This window comes from Narcine bancroftii, chromosome 2, assembly GCF_036971445.1.
Source record: "Narcine bancroftii isolate sNarBan1 chromosome 2, sNarBan1.hap1, whole genome shotgun sequence".
Lineage (NCBI taxonomy): Eukaryota > Metazoa > Chordata > Chondrichthyes > Torpediniformes > Narcinidae > Narcine > Narcine bancroftii.
This window is the reverse complement of record NC_091470.1, coordinates 190,567,675-190,586,144: the sequence shown is the minus strand read 5'-3', so window position 1 is coordinate 190,586,144 and position 18,470 is coordinate 190,567,675. Positions and strand designations below refer to the sequence as shown.

The 18,470-nt window shown below is 46.1% G+C and overlaps 2 protein-coding genes across 2 annotated transcripts; both read left to right on the top strand.

Moving 5' to 3' along the window:
- The first annotated feature begins 2,442 nt into the window (after positions 1–2,442).
- On the top strand, positions 2,443–4,934 carry LOC138754839 (heat shock cognate 71 kDa protein-like). The gene has a single exon (XM_069919733.1). The coding sequence runs from the start codon at positions 2,667–2,669 to the stop codon at positions 4,587–4,589; it is 1,923 nt and encodes a 640-aa protein (XP_069775834.1). The 5' UTR covers positions 2,443–2,666; the 3' UTR covers positions 4,590–4,934.
- A 9,398-nt stretch (positions 4,935–14,332) lies between these two features.
- LOC138754838 (heat shock cognate 71 kDa protein-like) lies at positions 14,333–16,725 on the top strand. The gene has a single exon (XM_069919732.1). It carries the CDS (start codon positions 14,458–14,460, stop codon positions 16,378–16,380), a length of 1,923 nt encoding a protein of 640 aa, XP_069775833.1. The 5' UTR covers positions 14,333–14,457; the 3' UTR covers positions 16,381–16,725.
- The last annotated feature ends 1,745 nt before the right edge of the window (positions 16,726–18,470 follow it).

Below are 18,470 nucleotides of genomic sequence, written 5' to 3'. Positions count from 1 at the left end.
CAGCTTCTTCCCCCGCTGCCTTCAGATTCCTGAATAATCAATGAAGCACAGGGCCTGCCTCACGTTATTTTTTTCTTTATCTTGCATGATTTTAAATATTTCTTTTGTAGTATAGTTCATATAAATGTTTGCACTGTGATGCTGCCACAAAAAAATAAATCATGCAAGTTCATGACAAAAGATTCTAATTCTGAATGGAAAAATCTCAGCAGCCCACCACCCCTCCAACTCAAACCCCACCTCCATTCCTCCTTCACCTTTTACATTCTGTCTCAATTACATTGAATTTGTCATAGATTCTGTGAGGGAGAATCTCTTCTCTTCCAAACTCAGTCCTTTCTTTTTGTCTCTGTTTCTGAGGGTTTCATATTGAGGTGAGACAAAGAAAACCTGCACGATTACTAAATATTCATCCATTCATAATACATCTGGTCGGTAGACCGTTCAATGATGGAATCGTTGCAAATAAACATCTGCTTATCCGAAAGGTACTTGTGTAAATATATGTACTAAATATTTGATCATTTCGTTTGGTTCATTGCAAAAACCAAATTGCAAATTAGACAATGAAAGGAAGAAAATAACCCTATGTTTTTGCAACGAAAATTCCTCATTAATTTCCTATGGTTTATAAGTAATCTCTGAATTTTTCCTCATTGCATTAATCATTCTTGATGCTTGCTCAGTCTTCAATTGCCAAGCCAAAACTTTATGTGCTCTTTCACCTAACTCATAAATGTTGCTTCGATCTTTGAATTATTTTTTTCATACTTATAAGATTGCAAGGTATTAGAATGAAGCTTTAATTTAGACAATTGTATCTTACCATCTTGGTAACCTCAAAAACTCTAAAAGATTAGTTAAACACAACCTACCATACACAAAGCCATTTTGACATCCCCTAATCTGTTTCTGGCTATCCAAATAATTGTATATCAGTTCTCTAAGAACATCTTCCAATAATTTACCTACACTAACATCAGGCTCACTGGCCTATAATTTCCAGGGTTAATATTTAGTATTTTTTTGGTGGGAATATGTAAGTCGGCACAGCATCAAGGACCGAAAGGTCTGTTCTGTTCCATTGGAATGCTGGAGGAGCAGCTGGGAATGCAGCATCCATAGGAGATGAAGATATATTGCCAGCATTTCAGGCCTCAGCACCTGGTCAAGGAATTAAGAAGCAGCAAAAAAAGAAATCTGGCCAGGGAAAGAGTCCACACCAACAAAAAATATTTATTGGATATTTGGATATGATAAAGGGAGAGGTAAGAATTGATTTTGTCTGTGCTGGGGTGTGGTGGGGGGGGGGAGTGTGGAGAAGATTTAACAAAAACCAGAGAAGTCGATGTTAATGCCATCCGGTTCGAGGGTGCCCAGATGGAAGAGGAGGAGGTGTTCCTCCAATTTGCGGGTGGACTCAGTCTGGCGATGCTAGTGACCATGTACAGACACATTAACAAAGGAATAGAACGGGGAATTGAAATGGGTGGCCGCTGGGAGATCCACGCTATTGTGGAGGACAGAGCCGAGATGCTCAGCGCAGCCAACTCCCAGCACGCACCCAGTCTGTCCGACATAGACGGGACCATAATGGGGAGCACTGGCTGCTGTCGATGAGCGGCACAGACTTGCAAGGGAGGCGTTGCTTCACTGGCGAAGACTGTTTGGGGCCACGAATGGTGATGACAGAGGAGCGTAGGGCCAAGGGCAGCATTTTCCTTCTGGAATGTTCCATGTCTGGGCCAATGCACATGGCATCCCTTTGTTTGCCTTTACAGCTGGAAACTGCTGGTCGATCCGGTCCATCCCATTTTTCTGCATCATTCCCTGAGGATGAAAGGAAGTTGAAACCTTGAAAGGAGCCATGACCCTCTGGCCCCGCTCACTTGGGCAGGACAGTCTGTGGATGCTTCTGGAAGGTCCAGGACCCTTCCTCACGACGAACGTGGTCAAAGAGCTGCCGGGAATATCCACCTTGTCCAATGCAGATCTACCCACAAATTCTTCTTAACCGCAGCCGAACGACGACTCCTCACAAAGGAGCCCCTAAAAACCATGGCTTCGCCAAGACTGAGAGAATAAGGGCCACAACCGGCTCCAGGAGCTGCTTTCCCGAGTCCGGGATCACGGCCGCAACCCTTCACGGCCTCCTCCCACCTTTCTCAACCATTCCACGAGCTTCATCCCGGCCACCACTTCCAGAAGCTTGGGCCAACCTTTCGATGGAACCTGGCCCACGCACGCTCCTATTGGCTCCGCTCGCCGTCCGTCATCCTCGGCGAGGCGCTGTGCTCTTCTGCCATTGGCTGCTCTCCCAAGTCCTCACCCACCTCCCTGCGACAAGCCACAGCCTACGGAATGCTCATTGGCTGCTGCCGCCGTCCATCACCGCATTTTACAGAAGGCTCTCGAACTGCCGCCGCCGCCGAGTCGTCATTGGTCACGCCCTGGAAGTTTCTCGGAGCTTCCACAGTGAGTCATGGACCGCGCTCCTATTGGTCGAGGCAGAAATCATTCAAGCCTGGAGTGCCGCCCTTGCCAAGGAGTTGTGTATAAAAGGAGCAGAGGCCGTTAGTGGTAGCAGCTATAAGTAGCGGTGGAGACCGAAGACTCTTCTGTGACTACAAAGAAAACCCTTCAGCGACGTGGGTGAAAAGACAGAGATGCCTCCATCCAAGGGAACGGCCATTGGCATCGACCTGGGCACCACCTACTCCTGTGTGGGCATCTTCCAGCATGGCAAGGTGGAGATCATCGCCAATGACCAGGGGAACCGCACCACCCCCAGCTACGTGGCCTTCAACGACACCGAGAGGCTCATTGGCGACGCGGCCAAGAACCAGGTGGCCATGAACCCGGCCAACACTGTCTTTGATGCCAAGAGACTCATCGGCAGGAGATTCGACGACCCCATGGTCCAGACCGACATGAAGCACTGGCCCTTCCAGGTGCTGAGTGACTCGGGGAAGCCCAAGGTGAGGGTGGAGTACAAGGGGGAGAAGAAAACCTTTTACCCAGAGGAAATTTCCTCCATGGTGCTGACCAAGATGAAGGAGATCGCTGAAGCTTACCTGGGCTCCAGTGTCACCAATGCTGTTATCACGGTACCTGCTTACTTCAACGACTCCCAGCGCCAGGCGACCAAAGACGCTGGTGTGATAGCTGGCCTCAATGTCCTGCGTGTCATCAATGAACCAACTGCAGCTGCCATTGCCTACGGGCTGGACAAGAAGGGCAAGGGTGAGTGCAATGTTCTCATCTTTGACCTGGGTGGTGGCACCTTCGATGTGTCCATTCTCTCCATCGATGATGGGATCTTTGAAGTGAAGTCCACGGCAGGTGACACCCACCTGGGAGGAGAGGACTTTGACAACCGCATGGTCAATCACTTCATTGAGGAGTTCAAGCGGAAATACAAGAAGGACATCAGCCAGAACAAGCGGGCAGTGAGGAGGCTGCGGACAGCTTGTGAGAGGGCAAAGAGAACCCTGTCTTCCAGCAGCCAAGCCAGTATTGAGATTGACTCTCTGTTTGAGGGCATTGACTTTTACACCTCGATCACCCGGGCTCGTTTTGAGGAACTGAACTCTGACCTCTTCAGAGGCACTCTGGAGCCGGTGGAGAAAGCCCTGAGAGATGCCAAATTGGACAAATCCCAGATCCAGGAAATTGTCCTGGTCGGGGGTTCCACCCGAATCCCCAAGATCCAGAAACTGCTGCAAGATTTCTTCAACGGCAGGGAGCTGAACAAGAGCATCAACCCCGACGAGGCAGTGGCTTACGGGGCAGCTGTCCAAGCGGCTATTCTGACGGGGGACAAGTCAGACAACATTCAGGATCTGCTTCTCCTGGATGTTGCTGCTCTGTCATTGGGTCTGGAAACAGCCGGTGGTGTCATGACAGCACTCATCAAGAGGAACACCACCATCCCCACCAAGCAGACACAGATCTTCAGCACATACTCTGACAACCAGCCTGGCGTCCTCATTCAGGTGTATGAGGGTGAGAGAGCGATGACCAAGGACAACAACCTTCTGGGCAAATTTGAGTTGAGTGGCATCCCTCCTGCCCCTCGTGGTGTTCCGCAGATCGAGGTGACTTTTGACATCGACGCCAATGGCATCCTCAATGTTTCTGCTGTTGACAAGAGCACTGGGAAAACAAACAAGATCACCATCAGCAATGACAAGGGCAGGCTGAGTAAGGAGGAAATTGACAGAATGGTGCAGGATGCAGAGAAGTACAAGAATGAGGATGAAATGCAGTGGCAGAAAGTTGCAGCCAAGAACTCCCTGGAGTCGTACGCCTTCAGCATGAAGAGTACCGTGGAGGATGAGAAGTTGGCAAGTAAGGTCAGTGAAGAAGACAAGAAGAAGGTAATTGACTCGTGCAACCAGACAATATCATGGCTGGAGAGAAATCAGATGGCAGAGAAGGAAGAATTTGAGCACCAGCAGAAACAGCTGGAAAAGGTTTGTAATCCCATCGTTGCCAAACTGTACCAAGGGGCAGCCCCAAGGGAGTCCTGTCGTGCCCAGGCTGGGAGTGCGACATCTTCGGGACCGACCATTGAGGAGGTGGATTAAAAGACTACAGAGTGAAATAGCTCGCAAACACATCTGTGCTAAGATGCAACAGAGCCCACAGGGAACCTAACCTTGTAGCACTGATACCAGTTTTGCCTGATCACTCTCGTACTTGTTTCTTTAATGCAAAATGTTTGTAATTTGTTGCTTTGCTGAATCCCATCTGAACTTCATCTTTTTTTTAATTGGATTATTTTTATATATGTTGATTTATATAAATTGTATTGTTCATTTTGGCTCTTTTGGCTGTGCATACAGATGTGTTCACAGCAGAGGTCTTTGCTTAAATGTTTTCTTGTTATTTATGGTGGTTTATTATCAATAAATGGATTTTTTGACATTGAATCTGATGTCTGGGCACTAATCTTTGGCACATTTATTTAATTAATCAGTCCCGATTGCTGCTGCTGTTAAGACAATGCCATAACTGCCTACACCAACCAGGGCTCCCTGTGCCACCTTCCCTCCTGGGGTTCCCAAAGGTGCTTAGGATCCAGAGATTTGGGTGGCACGTTTAGCACAATGCTTTTACAGTGCCAGTGACCCAGATTCAAATGCAGTGCTGTCTTTAAGGCATTGGTATGTTCTCCTTGTGTCTGCAATGGGTTTCCTCAGGGCACTCTGGTTTCCTCCCACCCTTAAATATATGGGTATTGGAGTTTAATTGGGATATTTGGGTGGCATCGGCTTGAGGACTGTATGAGCCTGTTACCATGAAGTATGAAAATTTTAAAATTAAGAAATTATGTTTAGCATTTAAAAATGTACTTGAAGTTACTTTTCAGAGTCTCATTTCCTGTAGAATAAACAATCAGCTGTAATTCTGATCCACTTCAGCTCATTCTGGCATGGAATGTGCATCTTCTGGCAGTCTGTGCGCAAGTGAGTCTTCCTGATTGGAAAACGCTTACCTCTGCCAAGAATATTTTGGATTTTCTGACTCTTGACTTTGTCGAATGACAAGGTTCAAGATCAGAAGGGAAAAACTTAAAGGGACTTTGATGGTTTTTTTTATATATACAAAGGTTGGTGGGCATGCGGAGCAAGCTGCCAGAGGAAGTGGTAGGGGTGGATATCATTACCTCATATTAATGATGACTGGATAATTGCCTGGATCAATGGTTAGTGGGATATGTGGCAAAAGATAACGGGCTGAGGAAGACTATTCTGTTCGCAATGGTGGAGGAACTCAGCAGGTCTCGCAGCGTCCATAAGAAGTAAAAGCATTTTGGTCCTGAGCCTTCTTTAAGGTATGAGCATAAACAAAATGTAGGTGGCTGAATAAAAAGGCTGGGGAGAAGGGCAGAAAGGGGAGGAGCACAGGCAGAAGATGATAAATTGACATTGCCAGAGAACCGGAAAGGTAGCAATGGGTCTGGGAGGGCAGTAGCTCTGCCAATGCAGAGGTGGAGGAAAGGAGATAGAGGGGGATAGAGAGTGAAAGAAAAATGGGGATAGGATAACGGGAGAGATGGGGGAACGAATGGAAACTGGAGTTAGCACTAATGCTGCCCAGCTGGAGGGTGCCCATATGGAATATGAGGTGTTCTTCCAATTTGTGGTTGGTTTGCATCTGGCAGTGCACAAGACCATGGACATACGTGGGCATAGGAATTGAAATGGATTTTTAAGGATGTTCATATTGCTGCATTGAAAAATAGTTTGGTGGTGGGGGTTAAGGGAGATCTGGGCCAAAATAAAGCAAAAGGTACTCAGTCCAGGAGGCAAATTGATTGGCTTGGATGAGGTGGGCTTATTTCTGTGTTCTGTGACCGATATTCCAAGAGACCAATGGTCTTGTCCTGTAGAATACCATTTGCCTCAATCATTTTTAAGACACCACTTCAAACAAAAACTTCTTTGGTACAAAAGTGACTGGCTCTGAGGTTATGGCATTCTTATTTGAGTAGTTACTAGAGAATTTTGAGTGATGGAACCCAGGAGTTATTTTTGTGACACCAGAGTGATTACATTGTGTGCCTGAGGCCAGAATTTAGAATATTAAATAGAAGCTGTAGAACATTCTTGGGTGAGGAAGGCTGAACAAGTGAAGATTTTTTTTAAAAAAACACACAGAAACTGCAAACATTTCTGATGGAGATTTCAGCAGATCTGGTGGCATTTGTCAAAATGGACAATCAGTGTTTTGGGTTGTGACCCTTTCTCAAGAGTAAAGTGGAGAGACCACAAGACCATAAAACATGAGCAGAATCTGGCAATTCAACCCTTTGATCTGCCCTGCAATTCACACATGAGCTGCTCCATTATCCCACTCAGCCCCACTTCCAGGCCTTCTCCCCATAAACTTTGATCACCCGGCTAAACATGAATTTATCAATCTCTGCCTTAAATGCACCCAATAACCTGGCCTCCACAAAAACATCTGGTGACCAATTCCACAGGTTTACCACCCACTGGCTGAAGAAATTCCTATGCATTTCTGTTCTGTGTGGATGCCTTTCAATTCTGAAGTTGAGCCCTCTTGGTCTGAATTCTCCTACCATGGGAATTGACATATCTATATCAACTGTCCAATTGGAGTCTGGTGGGGTAGTAGGTGAGAAGGAGAAGAATCCTGACCTTGTTGGATCTTGGGTTGGAATGGGGCCAGGGCAGATGTGCGGGAAATAGAGGAGATAATGGGTAAGGGTGGTAGAGGGAAAGTCACGTTACTTGTGATCCTGAATGGAGATGAGAAGGGGGTAGATGTCTGCACAAATTTTGCTCCTTCTGCAGATACAACAGGAGGAAAGAAGGGTGTGACAAGCAGAGCAGGAAGCTCAGAGGAGAGGTTGCTGGTGATGGGATCACACTGAATTTGTTGGGAGTGTGGTGTGTCAGTTGCAGAGGCTGGTGGATTAGAAAGTGAGGACTGGGGTAGTGTGGAATTTAGGTGAGTGCTGAGGCTAAATGGAAAGTTGAGGAATAACACATCATTTTCCTCTGACATGGCCTTAAATCCAACGGCCTGAACGTTTTGATTTTTCTAATTTTAGGTAATCCATCACCTTTGGTTCCATTGTTTATTTCTGTACCTATTCTTACTTTGCTCCCTGCTTCCCAGCGTCTCGCCTGCTACATGTTTCTCCACATCTCTTTTTCAATATTTTATTAACAGTGAAATTCCATATCCAAAAATAGAGTAGATATGTTAAAAGTCAAAAAGATACATTCCACTTGTATCATTTCATCCAAGGTACCCACATTTTAATCAGACAGAATCGATTGTTTTATTAATACATTCTAAAAAAGGAAAATCTAAACCCACTACCAAGAAAGATGCTGTTTGGCCAAAAAAAAGGAAGGCAGAATTCTTAGCAGAGTGATAAATTAACACATTTGTTAACAATTCTACCTTCACAACAAATGAATGATTATGAAAGTAATTCAAAAGGGTTTGAAAATTTAAATTGACATCAGAAATTGAGCATTTCATCTCTGAATTTAAACATAACATGACGCCACGTAGCCATTCAGCATGATGAGGCGGGATAACGTCCCTCCATCTGAGCAACACCTCCTGCCTGGTCATAACAGAAATAAAAGCTAATACATGCAGCTCAGATGTCATTAAAGTTATCTCACTCTCCAACAATGCCAAATAAAGTAGTTAAGAGATTATGTTTAAAACTAACTTTAAAAAGTGCAGAGAAAGTTTGAAATACCTCAATCCAATATTTCTCAAGGCTCTGACATGCACAGAACATATGAATTAATGAAGCATCTCCATTAATGCTTTCATCACGAGAAGGTACATCTACATAAAATGAAGATTGTTTGACTTTGGACATGTGAGTTTTCACATCTCACACTTTCTGGTTCCTTCTCCCCCTTTGATAGAGTTGATATTGCCGCCTTCCTACTTTAGTCTTGTTAAAGAGACCTGACCCGAAATGTTGACTGTCCATTTCTACCCATGGACCCAATGAACCCGGCCAGCTTCTCTTTGATTCCTCAAGATTTCAGCATCTGCAGTTATAGTCTTTCTCTTGACATTTTCTCTGAGCTTTCTTTGCAGAGATTGTCAACTTTTTTTAAACAAGCTGCCTGTATGTTTAAAATTCAAAAGTTCACAGATCAAATTTTTTTCAGAGTTCATAGATGACATCACATACAACCCTGAGATTCTTTTTCTGTGGGCCAGGCAGAAGTTCTAATATCTGGAACTGTAGAACTGTAACAAACTGTGCAAATACAGATGTGCAAGGATTCAGCAATGAACAAAATATAATTCCTTAAATGAGTCTTTGAATGAATTTGTTCAAGAGTTTGATAGTTGACAGGTAGCAAGGAGGGAGGGGACAGCAGCAATGAGGGATGGATGGGTGCGTGGAAGAACTGGAAAGACAGGAAAGGGGAAAGAAAAGTGGAAAGCAGTAAAGTCAATAGGGCCTTTCCAGCTGCTGTGTAAAATGGGGTTAACCGGGCAGATGCCGGTTAGCGCCCCACTCACGCAGCAGCTTGAAAGGTCTGACCTGGTCGAGGTGGTCCAAATTCCTGAACCTGGTGGGGCGGGTCCTGCGGTAAGGTATGGTTATCGTGCTGAAGTGCTTAAGCCGGAAATGTTGTTTACATATATTTATCTTTGCTGTATACAATATGCTGTTTGGCCTGCTGAGTTTCTATATCAATGTGTTTTTACAGTGAGCAACAGAGGAAGGTTGGTCAAGGAACATGTCTCAAGGGTGGTTAGGTTAAGTCCCATTCTCTTCAATCATTTGGTCCTCATTTCAATTTTGTCTTGGAGCCCAACTTTTAAATGAAAGTGCGATCCACCAAATAGTGGTCTGATGAAATAAAGTTCAAATGATCTTGGGTCTGGAGTGCACCCTATGAAGGCTGAACAGTTTCCCATGTTTCTTCAACATTAGCTCCACTTCAGTGAAATGGAATATCATGTCAAAGATGAATGAGATAAATGTTGCACTTTTCAAAACATGGTTTCTTTGATCACTACTTATTCACCCCTCCACCCCCATTATGTTTCAGATGTCAAATAGAGATGAATTTTAAAACCAGCCAGATGTGAGGATTCCCCCCCAATCCTGCTTCCTCTTGTCAGATCAGAAAAGACCAAGGTTAGCCATTGATGCTGCATCCTTCACCTCTCTTGGCTGCAGAGTGCTTTGATGGACAGACTATAACTCACAGAGGAATTCTAGGACAGGGCAATTATGCAGAAACCTTGCATTGACCTCCCCTGTTTTTTTAAACATATCAACTTTATTTAAAACTACAACTACAACATTACAAGAGACAAGACACTGGGCTACAACTAAATCATGTGCCAAATAAGAACTGTGAGAAGCAGTAATCACTACCACCTCTTTGTTACACAGTATTACACATGAAATTAAAACACGATTTTCACCATCAACCATACACGCATTTCCCTGGGGGAGCCACCGTTCCTGGAACTCAGTCACCGTGGACCCACCCCAACACTACACGGGCCCAGACATAACCCTGAAAGAGAGGGGCAGGAAGTCAGCTCGCCCCACACCCTCAACTGCTGTCACCACGATCCATGAATATCCAGCTTTGCCAGGCTCAGCAGCAACCCCGCCAGACGATTTTCTGAACGCCTGATTCCACCCCCACCACCATCCTCCGCACTGGGAAGCTGTAGATCAGGAGCATGGGGCTGATGTGCAGCCAGAATTTAAGGTGCAGCCCCTTCAAGTAAGCGAGGAGGGGCTGAAACCTCACATACTCCACAACCTCCCAGCCACCCGTCACTGTATGCTGTGTATGGTCCAGAGAAAAGCTGTCAAATGATAATAAACTTGAAACTTTTCCACTTAGCACGAATGCCATTTGAAATGAATTCTAGTCAAAGAATCATAAAGCACAAAGCAGGCCCTTCTCGCCGCATGTCCATCTGTTGCTGATCTCATTTACCAGCTCACACTGTATCCTGAAACATTTATTCCCTCACCCTCTGCCTGTCCAAAACAGAGTTGGGAACAGAACATTTGGCCCTTCATCTCCACACCAACCATAAAGAACTTATATTGACATGGTCTCCTAATTCAACCTCTCATGGGTAGATGAAGCAATTTTCCAGAGCAAGGGCTAAAGACTGGCACAATTGCACATTCACAACACATGGATAGGCATGGATTCAAGAGACATGGCCTGAACACCGGCAAATGGACCTCGCTCAAGTACTATCCCACCCAGACCACCTGCAAATTGGAGGAACAGCACCTTATTTTCTGTCTGGGCACTATCCAGCTAGATGGCATTAACATTAGACACTTTTAAGCTGCAGCACCTTGGGAACCCTCCTGGGAGACAGGTGTGATTAGTGGGGCAAAGGTGCTTCCAGCATCTTTTAAGCTGCAGGGGGATCAACCCATTAAATCTCCAACCCAGCAATTTAAGCGTTAAGTGGTGCGTCACGCACTCAGGGGAACTATCGATAAGTCTCCCCATCCCCAGCCATCAATCACCACCCCCCAGTCAGTCACCCCTCATCATTTGTGACGCCCACCATCAATCAACACCCACCCTGTCAAACCCCACCAGCAATGTCCCGCTTCTGTGAACATTGAGCTGTCACAACCAGAGTGGCGTTTGGGACCCGGTTGGATTTGGACCACACTGACCAGGCAGACCTTTCAAGCTGCCACGTGAATGGGGCGCGAACTGGACAAATTGCCTGGTTAACCCCATTTATCGCAGCAGCATGAAAGGACCTATTGACTTTACTGTTATCCAATTTTCTTTCCCTTCCCCTTTCCTGTCTTTACAGTTCTTCCACCCACCCAGCCATTCCTCATTGCTGTTGTCCCCTCCCTCCTTTCTCCTCCAATTTTTTCCTGCCTTGCCACCCCTTTCCCCATCCCCCCCAGCAACTCTTTGATTCAGACACCTGTTGATGTTTCCTCACACTTTGAAGAGCTCAAGCCACAAACATCAGTTATGTATCTTTGCCATTGCTACATAAAGGACACTGTTTGTCCTGCTGAGTGTCTCCAGCATTGTATGTTTTTACAAAAACTCCAGAGGGTTGTTAACTCGGCCTGCGACATCATGGGCACCAGACTTCACTCCATCAAGGACATCTGCAACAGGCAGTGTCTTAAGAAAGCAGCCTCTATCCTGAAAGACCCCACCACCCAGGCCATGCCCTTTTCACTCTGCTACCATCAGGAAAGAGGTCAAGGAGCCAGAAGATGAGCACTCAACGGAATAAGGACAGCTTCTTCCCCCGCTGCCTTCAGATTCCTGAATAATCAATGAAGCACAGGGCCTGCCTCACGTTATTTTTTTCTTTATCTTGCATGATTTTAAATATTTCTTTTGTAGTATAGTTCATATAAATGTTTGCACTGTGATGCTGCCACAAAAAAATAAATCATGCAAGTTCATGACAAAAGATTCTAATTCTGAATGGAAAAATCTCAGCAGCCCACCGCCCCTCCAACTCAAACCCCACCTCCATTCCTCCTTCACCTTTTACATTCTGTCTCAATTACATTGAATTTGTCATAGATTCTGTGAGGGAGAATCTCTTCTCTTCCAAACTCAGTCCTTTCTTTTTGTCTCTGTTTCTGAGGGTTTCATATTGAGGTGAGACAAAGAAAACCTGCACGATTACTAAATATTCATCCATTCATAATACATCTGGTCGGTAGACCGTTCAATGATGGAATCGTTGCAAATAAACATCTGCTTATCCGAAAGGTACTTGTGTAAATATATGTACTAAATATTTGATCATTTCGTTTGGTTCATTGCAAAAACCAAATTGCAAATTAGACAATGAAAGGAAGAAAATAACCCTATGTTTTTGCAACGAAAATTCCTCATTAATTTCCTATGGTTTATAAGTAATCTCTGAATTTTTCCTCATTGCATTAATCATTCTTGATGCTTGCTCAGTCTTCAATTGCCAAGCCAAAACTTTATGTGCTCTTTCACCTAACTCATAAATGTTGCTTCGATCTTTGAATTATTTTTTTCATACTTATAAGATTGCAAGGTATTAGAATGAAGCTTTAATTTAGACAATTGTATCTTACCATCTTGGTAACCTCAAAAACTCTAAAAGATTAGTTAAACACAACCTACCACACACAAAGCCATTTTGACATCCCCTAATCTGTTTCTGGCTATCCAAATAATTGTATATCAGTTCTCTAAGAACATCTTCCAATAATTTACCTACACTAACATCAGGCTCACTGGCCTATAATTTCCAGGGTTAATATTTAGTATTTTTTTGGTGGAAATATGTAAGTCGGCACAGCATCAAGGACCGAAAGGTCTGTTCTGTTCCATTGGAATGCTGGAGGAGCAGCTGGGAATGCAGCATCCATAGGAGATGAAGATATATTGCCAGCATTTCAGGCCTCAGCACCTGGTCAAGGAATTAAGAAGCAGCAAAAAAAGAAATCTGGCCAGGGAAAGAGTCCACACCAACAAAAAATATTTATTGGATATTTGGATATGATAAAGGGAGAGGTAAGAATTGATTTTGTCTGTGCTGGGGTGGGGGGGGGGGGGAGTGTGGAGAAGATTTAACAAAAACCAGAGAAGTCGATGTTAATGCCATCCGGTTCGAGGGTGCCCAGATGGAAGAGGAGGAGGTGTTCCTCCAATTTGCGGGTGGACTCAGTCTGGCGATGCTAGTGACCATGTACAGACACATTAACAAAGGAATAGAACGGGGAATTGAAATGGGTGGCCGCTGGGAGATCCACGCTATTGTGGAGGACAGAGCCGAGATGCTCAGCGCAGCCAACTCCCAGCACGCACCCAGTCTGTCCGACATAGACGGGACCATAATGGGGAGCACTGGCTGCTGTCGATGAGCGGCACAGACTTGCAAGGGAGGCGTTGCTTCACTGGCGAAGACTGTTTGGGGCCACGAATGGTGATGACAGAGGAGCGTAGGGCCAAGGGCAGCATCTTCCTTCTGGAATGTTCCATGTCTGGGCCAATGCACATGGCATCCCTTTGTTTGCCTTTACAGCCGGAAACTGCTGGTCGATCCGGTCCATCCCATTTTTCTGCATCATTCCCTGAGGATGAAAGGAAGTTGAAACCTTGAAAGGAGCCATGACCCTCTGGCCCCGCTCACTTGGGCAGGACAGTCTGTGGATGCTTCTGGAAGGTCCAGGACCCTTCCTCACGACGAACGTGGTCAAAGAGCTGCCGGGAATATCCACCTTGTCCAATGCAGATCTACCCACAAATTCTTCTTAACCGCAGCCGAACGACGACTCCTCACAAAGGAGCCCCTAAAAACCATGGCTTCGCCAAGACTGAGAGAATAAGGGCCACAACCGGCTCCAGGAGCTGCTTTCCCGAGTCCGGGATCCCGGCCGCAGCCCTTCACGGCCTCCTCCCACCTTTCTCAACCATTCCACGAGCTTCATCCCGGCCACCACTTCCAGAAGCTTGGGCCAACCTTTCGATGGAACCTGGCCCACGCACGCTCCTATTGGCTCCGCTCGCCGTCCGTCATCCTCGGCGAGGCGCTGTGCTCTTCTGCCATTGGCTGCTCTCCCAAGTCCTCACCCACCTCCCTGCGACAAGCCACAGCCTACGGAATGCTCATTGGCTGCTGCCGCCGTCCATCACCGCATTTTACAGAAGGCTCTCGAACTGCCGCCGCCGCCGAGTCGTCATTGGTCACGCCCTGGAAGTTTCTCGGAGCTTCCACAGTGAGTCATGGACCGCGCTCCTATTGGTCGAGGCAGAAATCATTCAAGCCTGGAGTGCCGCCCTTGCCAAGGAGTTGTGTATAAAAGGAGCAGAGGCCGTTAGTGGTAGCAGCTATAAGTAGCGGTGGAGACCGAAGACTCTTCTGTGACTACAAAGAAAACCCTTCAGCGACGTGGGTGAAAAGACAGAGATGCCTCCATCCAAGGGAACGGCCATTGGCATCGACCTGGGCACCACCTACTCCTGTGTGGGCATCTTCCAGCATGGCAAGGTGGAGATCATCGCCAATGACCAGGGGAACCGCACCACCCCCAGCTACGTGGCCTTCAACGACACCGAGAGGCTCATTGGCGACGCGGCCAAGAACCAGGTGGCCATGAACCCGGCCAACACTGTCTTTGATGCCAAGAGACTCATCGGCAGGAGATTCGACGACCCCATGGTCCAGACCGACATGAAGCACTGGCCCTTCCAGGTGCTGAGTGACTCGGGGAAGCCCAAGGTGAGGGTGGAGTACAAGGGGGAGAAGAAAACCTTTTACCCAGAGGAAATTTCCTCCATGGTGCTGACCAAGATGAAGGAGATCGCTGAAGCTTACCTGGGCTCCAGTGTCACCAATGCTGTTATCACGGTACCTGCTTACTTCAACGACTCCCAGCGCCAGGCGACCAAAGACGCTGGTGTGATAGCTGGCCTCAATGTCCTGCGTGTCATCAATGAACCAACTGCAGCTGCCATTGCCTACGGGCTGGACAAGAAGGGCAAGGGTGAGTGCAATGTTCTCATCTTTGACCTGGGTGGTGGCACCTTCGATGTGTCCATTCTCTCCATCGATGATGGGATCTTTGAAGTGAAGTCCACGGCAGGTGACACCCACCTGGGAGGAGAGGACTTTGACAACCGCATGGTCAATCACTTCATTGAGGAGTTCAAGCGGAAATACAAGAAGGACATCAGCCAGAACAAGCGGGCAGTGAGGAGGCTGCGGACAGCTTGTGAGAGGGCAAAGAGAACCCTGTCTTCCAGCAGCCAAGCCAGTATTGAGATTGACTCTCTGTTTGAGGGCATTGACTTTTACACCTCGATCACCCGGGCTCGTTTTGAGGAACTGAACTCTGACCTCTTCAGAGGCACTCTGGAGCCGGTGGAGAAAGCCCTGAGAGATGCCAAATTGGACAAATCCCAGATCCAGGAAATTGTCCTGGTCGGGGGTTCCACCCGAATCCCCAAGATCCAGAAACTGCTGCAAGATTTCTTCAACGGCAGGGAGCTGAACAAGAGCATCAACCCCGACGAGGCAGTGGCTTACGGGGCAGCTGTCCAAGCGGCTATTCTGACGGGGGACAAGTCAGACAACATTCAGGATCTGCTTCTCCTGGATGTTGCTGCTCTGTCATTGGGTCTGGAAACAGCCGGTGGTGTCATGACAGCACTCATCAAGAGGAACACCACCATCCCCACCAAGCAGACACAGATCTTCAGCACATACTCTGACAACCAGCCTGGCGTCCTCATTCAGGTGTATGAGGGTGAGAGAGCGATGACCAAGGACAACAACCTTCTGGGCAAATTTGAGTTGAGTGGCATCCCTCCTGCCCCTCGTGGTGTTCCGCAGATCGAGGTGACTTTTGACATCGACGCCAATGGCATCCTCAATGTTTCTGCTGTTGACAAGAGCACTGGGAAAACAAACAAGATCACCATCAGCAATGACAAGGGCAGGCTGAGTAAGGAGGAAATTGACAGAATGGTGCAGGATGCAGAGAAGTACAAGAATGAGGATGAAATGCAGTGGCAGAAAGTTGCAGCCAAGAACTCCCTGGAGTCGTACGCCTTCAGCATGAAGAGTACCGTGGAGGATGAGAAGTTGGCAAGTAAGGTCAGTGAAGAAGACAAGAAGAAGGTAATTGACTCGTGCAACCAGACAATATCATGGCTGGAGAGAAATCAGATGGCAGAGAAGGAAGAATTTGAGCACCAGCAGAAACAGCTGGAAAAGGTTTGTAATCCCATCGTTGCCAAACTGTACCAAGGGGCAGCCCCAGGGGAGTCCTGTCGTGCCCAGGCTGGGAGTGCGACATCTTCGGGACCGACCATTGAGGAGGTGGATTAAAAGACTACAGAGTGAAATAGCTCGCAAACACATCTGTGCTAAGATGCAACGGAGCCCACAGGGAACCTAACCTTGTAGCACTGATACCAGTTTTGCCTGATCACTCTCGTACTTGTTTCTTTAATGCAAAATGTTTGTAATTTGTTGCTTTGCTGAATCCCATCTGAACTTCATCTTTTTTTTAATTGGATTATTTTTATATATGTTGATTTATATAAATTGTATTGTTCATTTTGGCTCTTTTGGCTGTGCATACAGATGTGTTCACAGCAGAGGTCTTTGCTTAAATGTTTTCTTGTTATTTATGGTGGTTTATTATCAATAAATGGATTTTTTGACATTGAATCTGATGTCTGGGCACTAATCTTTGGCACATTTATTTAATTAATCAGTCCCGATTGCTGCTGCTGTTAAGACAATGCCATAACTGCCTACACCAACCAGGGCTCCCTGTGCCACCTTCCCTCCTGGGGTTCCCAAAGGTGCTTAGGATCCAGAGATTTGGGTGGCACGTTTAGCACAATGCTTTTACAGTGCCAGTGACCCAGATTCAAATGCAGTGCTGTCTTTAAGGCATTGGTATGTTCTCCTTGTGTCTGCAATGGGTTTCCTCAGGGCACTCTGGTTTCCTCCCACCCTTAAATATATGGGTATTGGAGTTTAATTGGGATATTTGGGTGGCATCGGCTTGAGGACTGTATGAGCCTGTTACCATGAAGTATGAAAATTTTAAAATTAAGAAATTATGTTTAGCATTTAAAAATGTATTTGAAGTTACCTTTCAGAGTCTCATTTCCTGTAGAATAAACAATCAGCTGTAATTCTGATCCACTTCAGCTCATTCTGGCACGGAATGTGCATCTTCTGGCAGTCTGTATGCATGTGAGTCTTCCTGATTGGAAAACGCTTACCTCTGCCAAGAATATTTTGGCTTTTCTGACTCTTGACTTTGTCGAATGACAAGGTTCAAGATCAGAAGGGAAAAACTTAAAGGGACTTTGATGGTTTTTTTTATATATACAAAGGTTGGTGGGCATGCGGAACAAGCTGCCAGAGGAAGTGGTAGGGGTGGATATCATTACCACAAATTAATGATGACTGGATAATTGCCTGGATCAATGTTTAGCGGGATATGTGTCAAAAGAAAACGTGCTGAGGAAGACTATTCTGTTGGCAATAGTGGAGGAACTCAGCAGGTCTCGCAGCGTCAATAAGTAGTAAAAGCATTTTGGTCCTGAGCCCTTCTTTAAGGTATGAGCAAAAACAAAATGTAGGTGGCTGAATAAAAAGGCTGATGAGAAGGGCAGAAAGGGGAGGAGCACGTGCAGAAGATGATAAATTGACATTGCCAGAGAACTGGAAAGGTAGCAATGGATCTGGGAGGGCAGTAGCTCTGTCAATGCAGAGGTGGAGGAAAGGAGATAGAGGGGGATAGAGAGTGAAAGAAAAATGGGGATAGGATAACGGGAGAGATGGGGGAACGAATGGAAACTGGAGTTAGCACTAATGCTGCCCAGCTGGAGGGTGCCCATATGGAATATGAGGTGTTCTTCCAATTTGTGGTTGGTTTGCATCTGGCAGTGCACAAGACCATGGACATATGTGGGCATAGGAATTGAAATGGATTTTTAAGGATGTTCATATTGCTGCATTGAAAAATAGTTTGGTGGTGGGGGTTAAGGGAGATCTGGGCCAAAATAAAGCAAAAGGTACTCAGTCCAGGAGGCAAATTGATTGGCTTGGATGAGGTGGGCTTATTTCTGTGTTCTGTGACCGATATTCCAAGAGACCAATGGTCTTGTCCTGTAGAATACCATTTGCCTCAATCATTTTTAAGACACCACTTCAAACAAAAACTTCTTTGGTACAAAAGTGACTGGCTCTGAGGTTATGGCATTCTTATTTGAGTAGTTACTAGAGAATTTTGAGTGATGGAACCCAGGAGTTATTTTTGTGACACCAGAGTGATTACATTGTGTGCCTGAGGCCAGAATTTAGAATATTAAATAGAAGCTGTAGAACATTCTTGGGTGAGGAAGGCTGAACAAGTGAAGATTTTTTTTTAAAAAACACACAGAAACTGCAAACAT

Coding starts and splice junctions, on each gene's coding strand:
- LOC138754839 (XM_069919733.1), top strand. CDS start 2,667: ATGCCTCCATCCAAGGGAACGGCCATTGGCATCGACCTGGGCACCACC.
- LOC138754838 (XM_069919732.1), top strand. CDS start 14,458: ATGCCTCCATCCAAGGGAACGGCCATTGGCATCGACCTGGGCACCACC.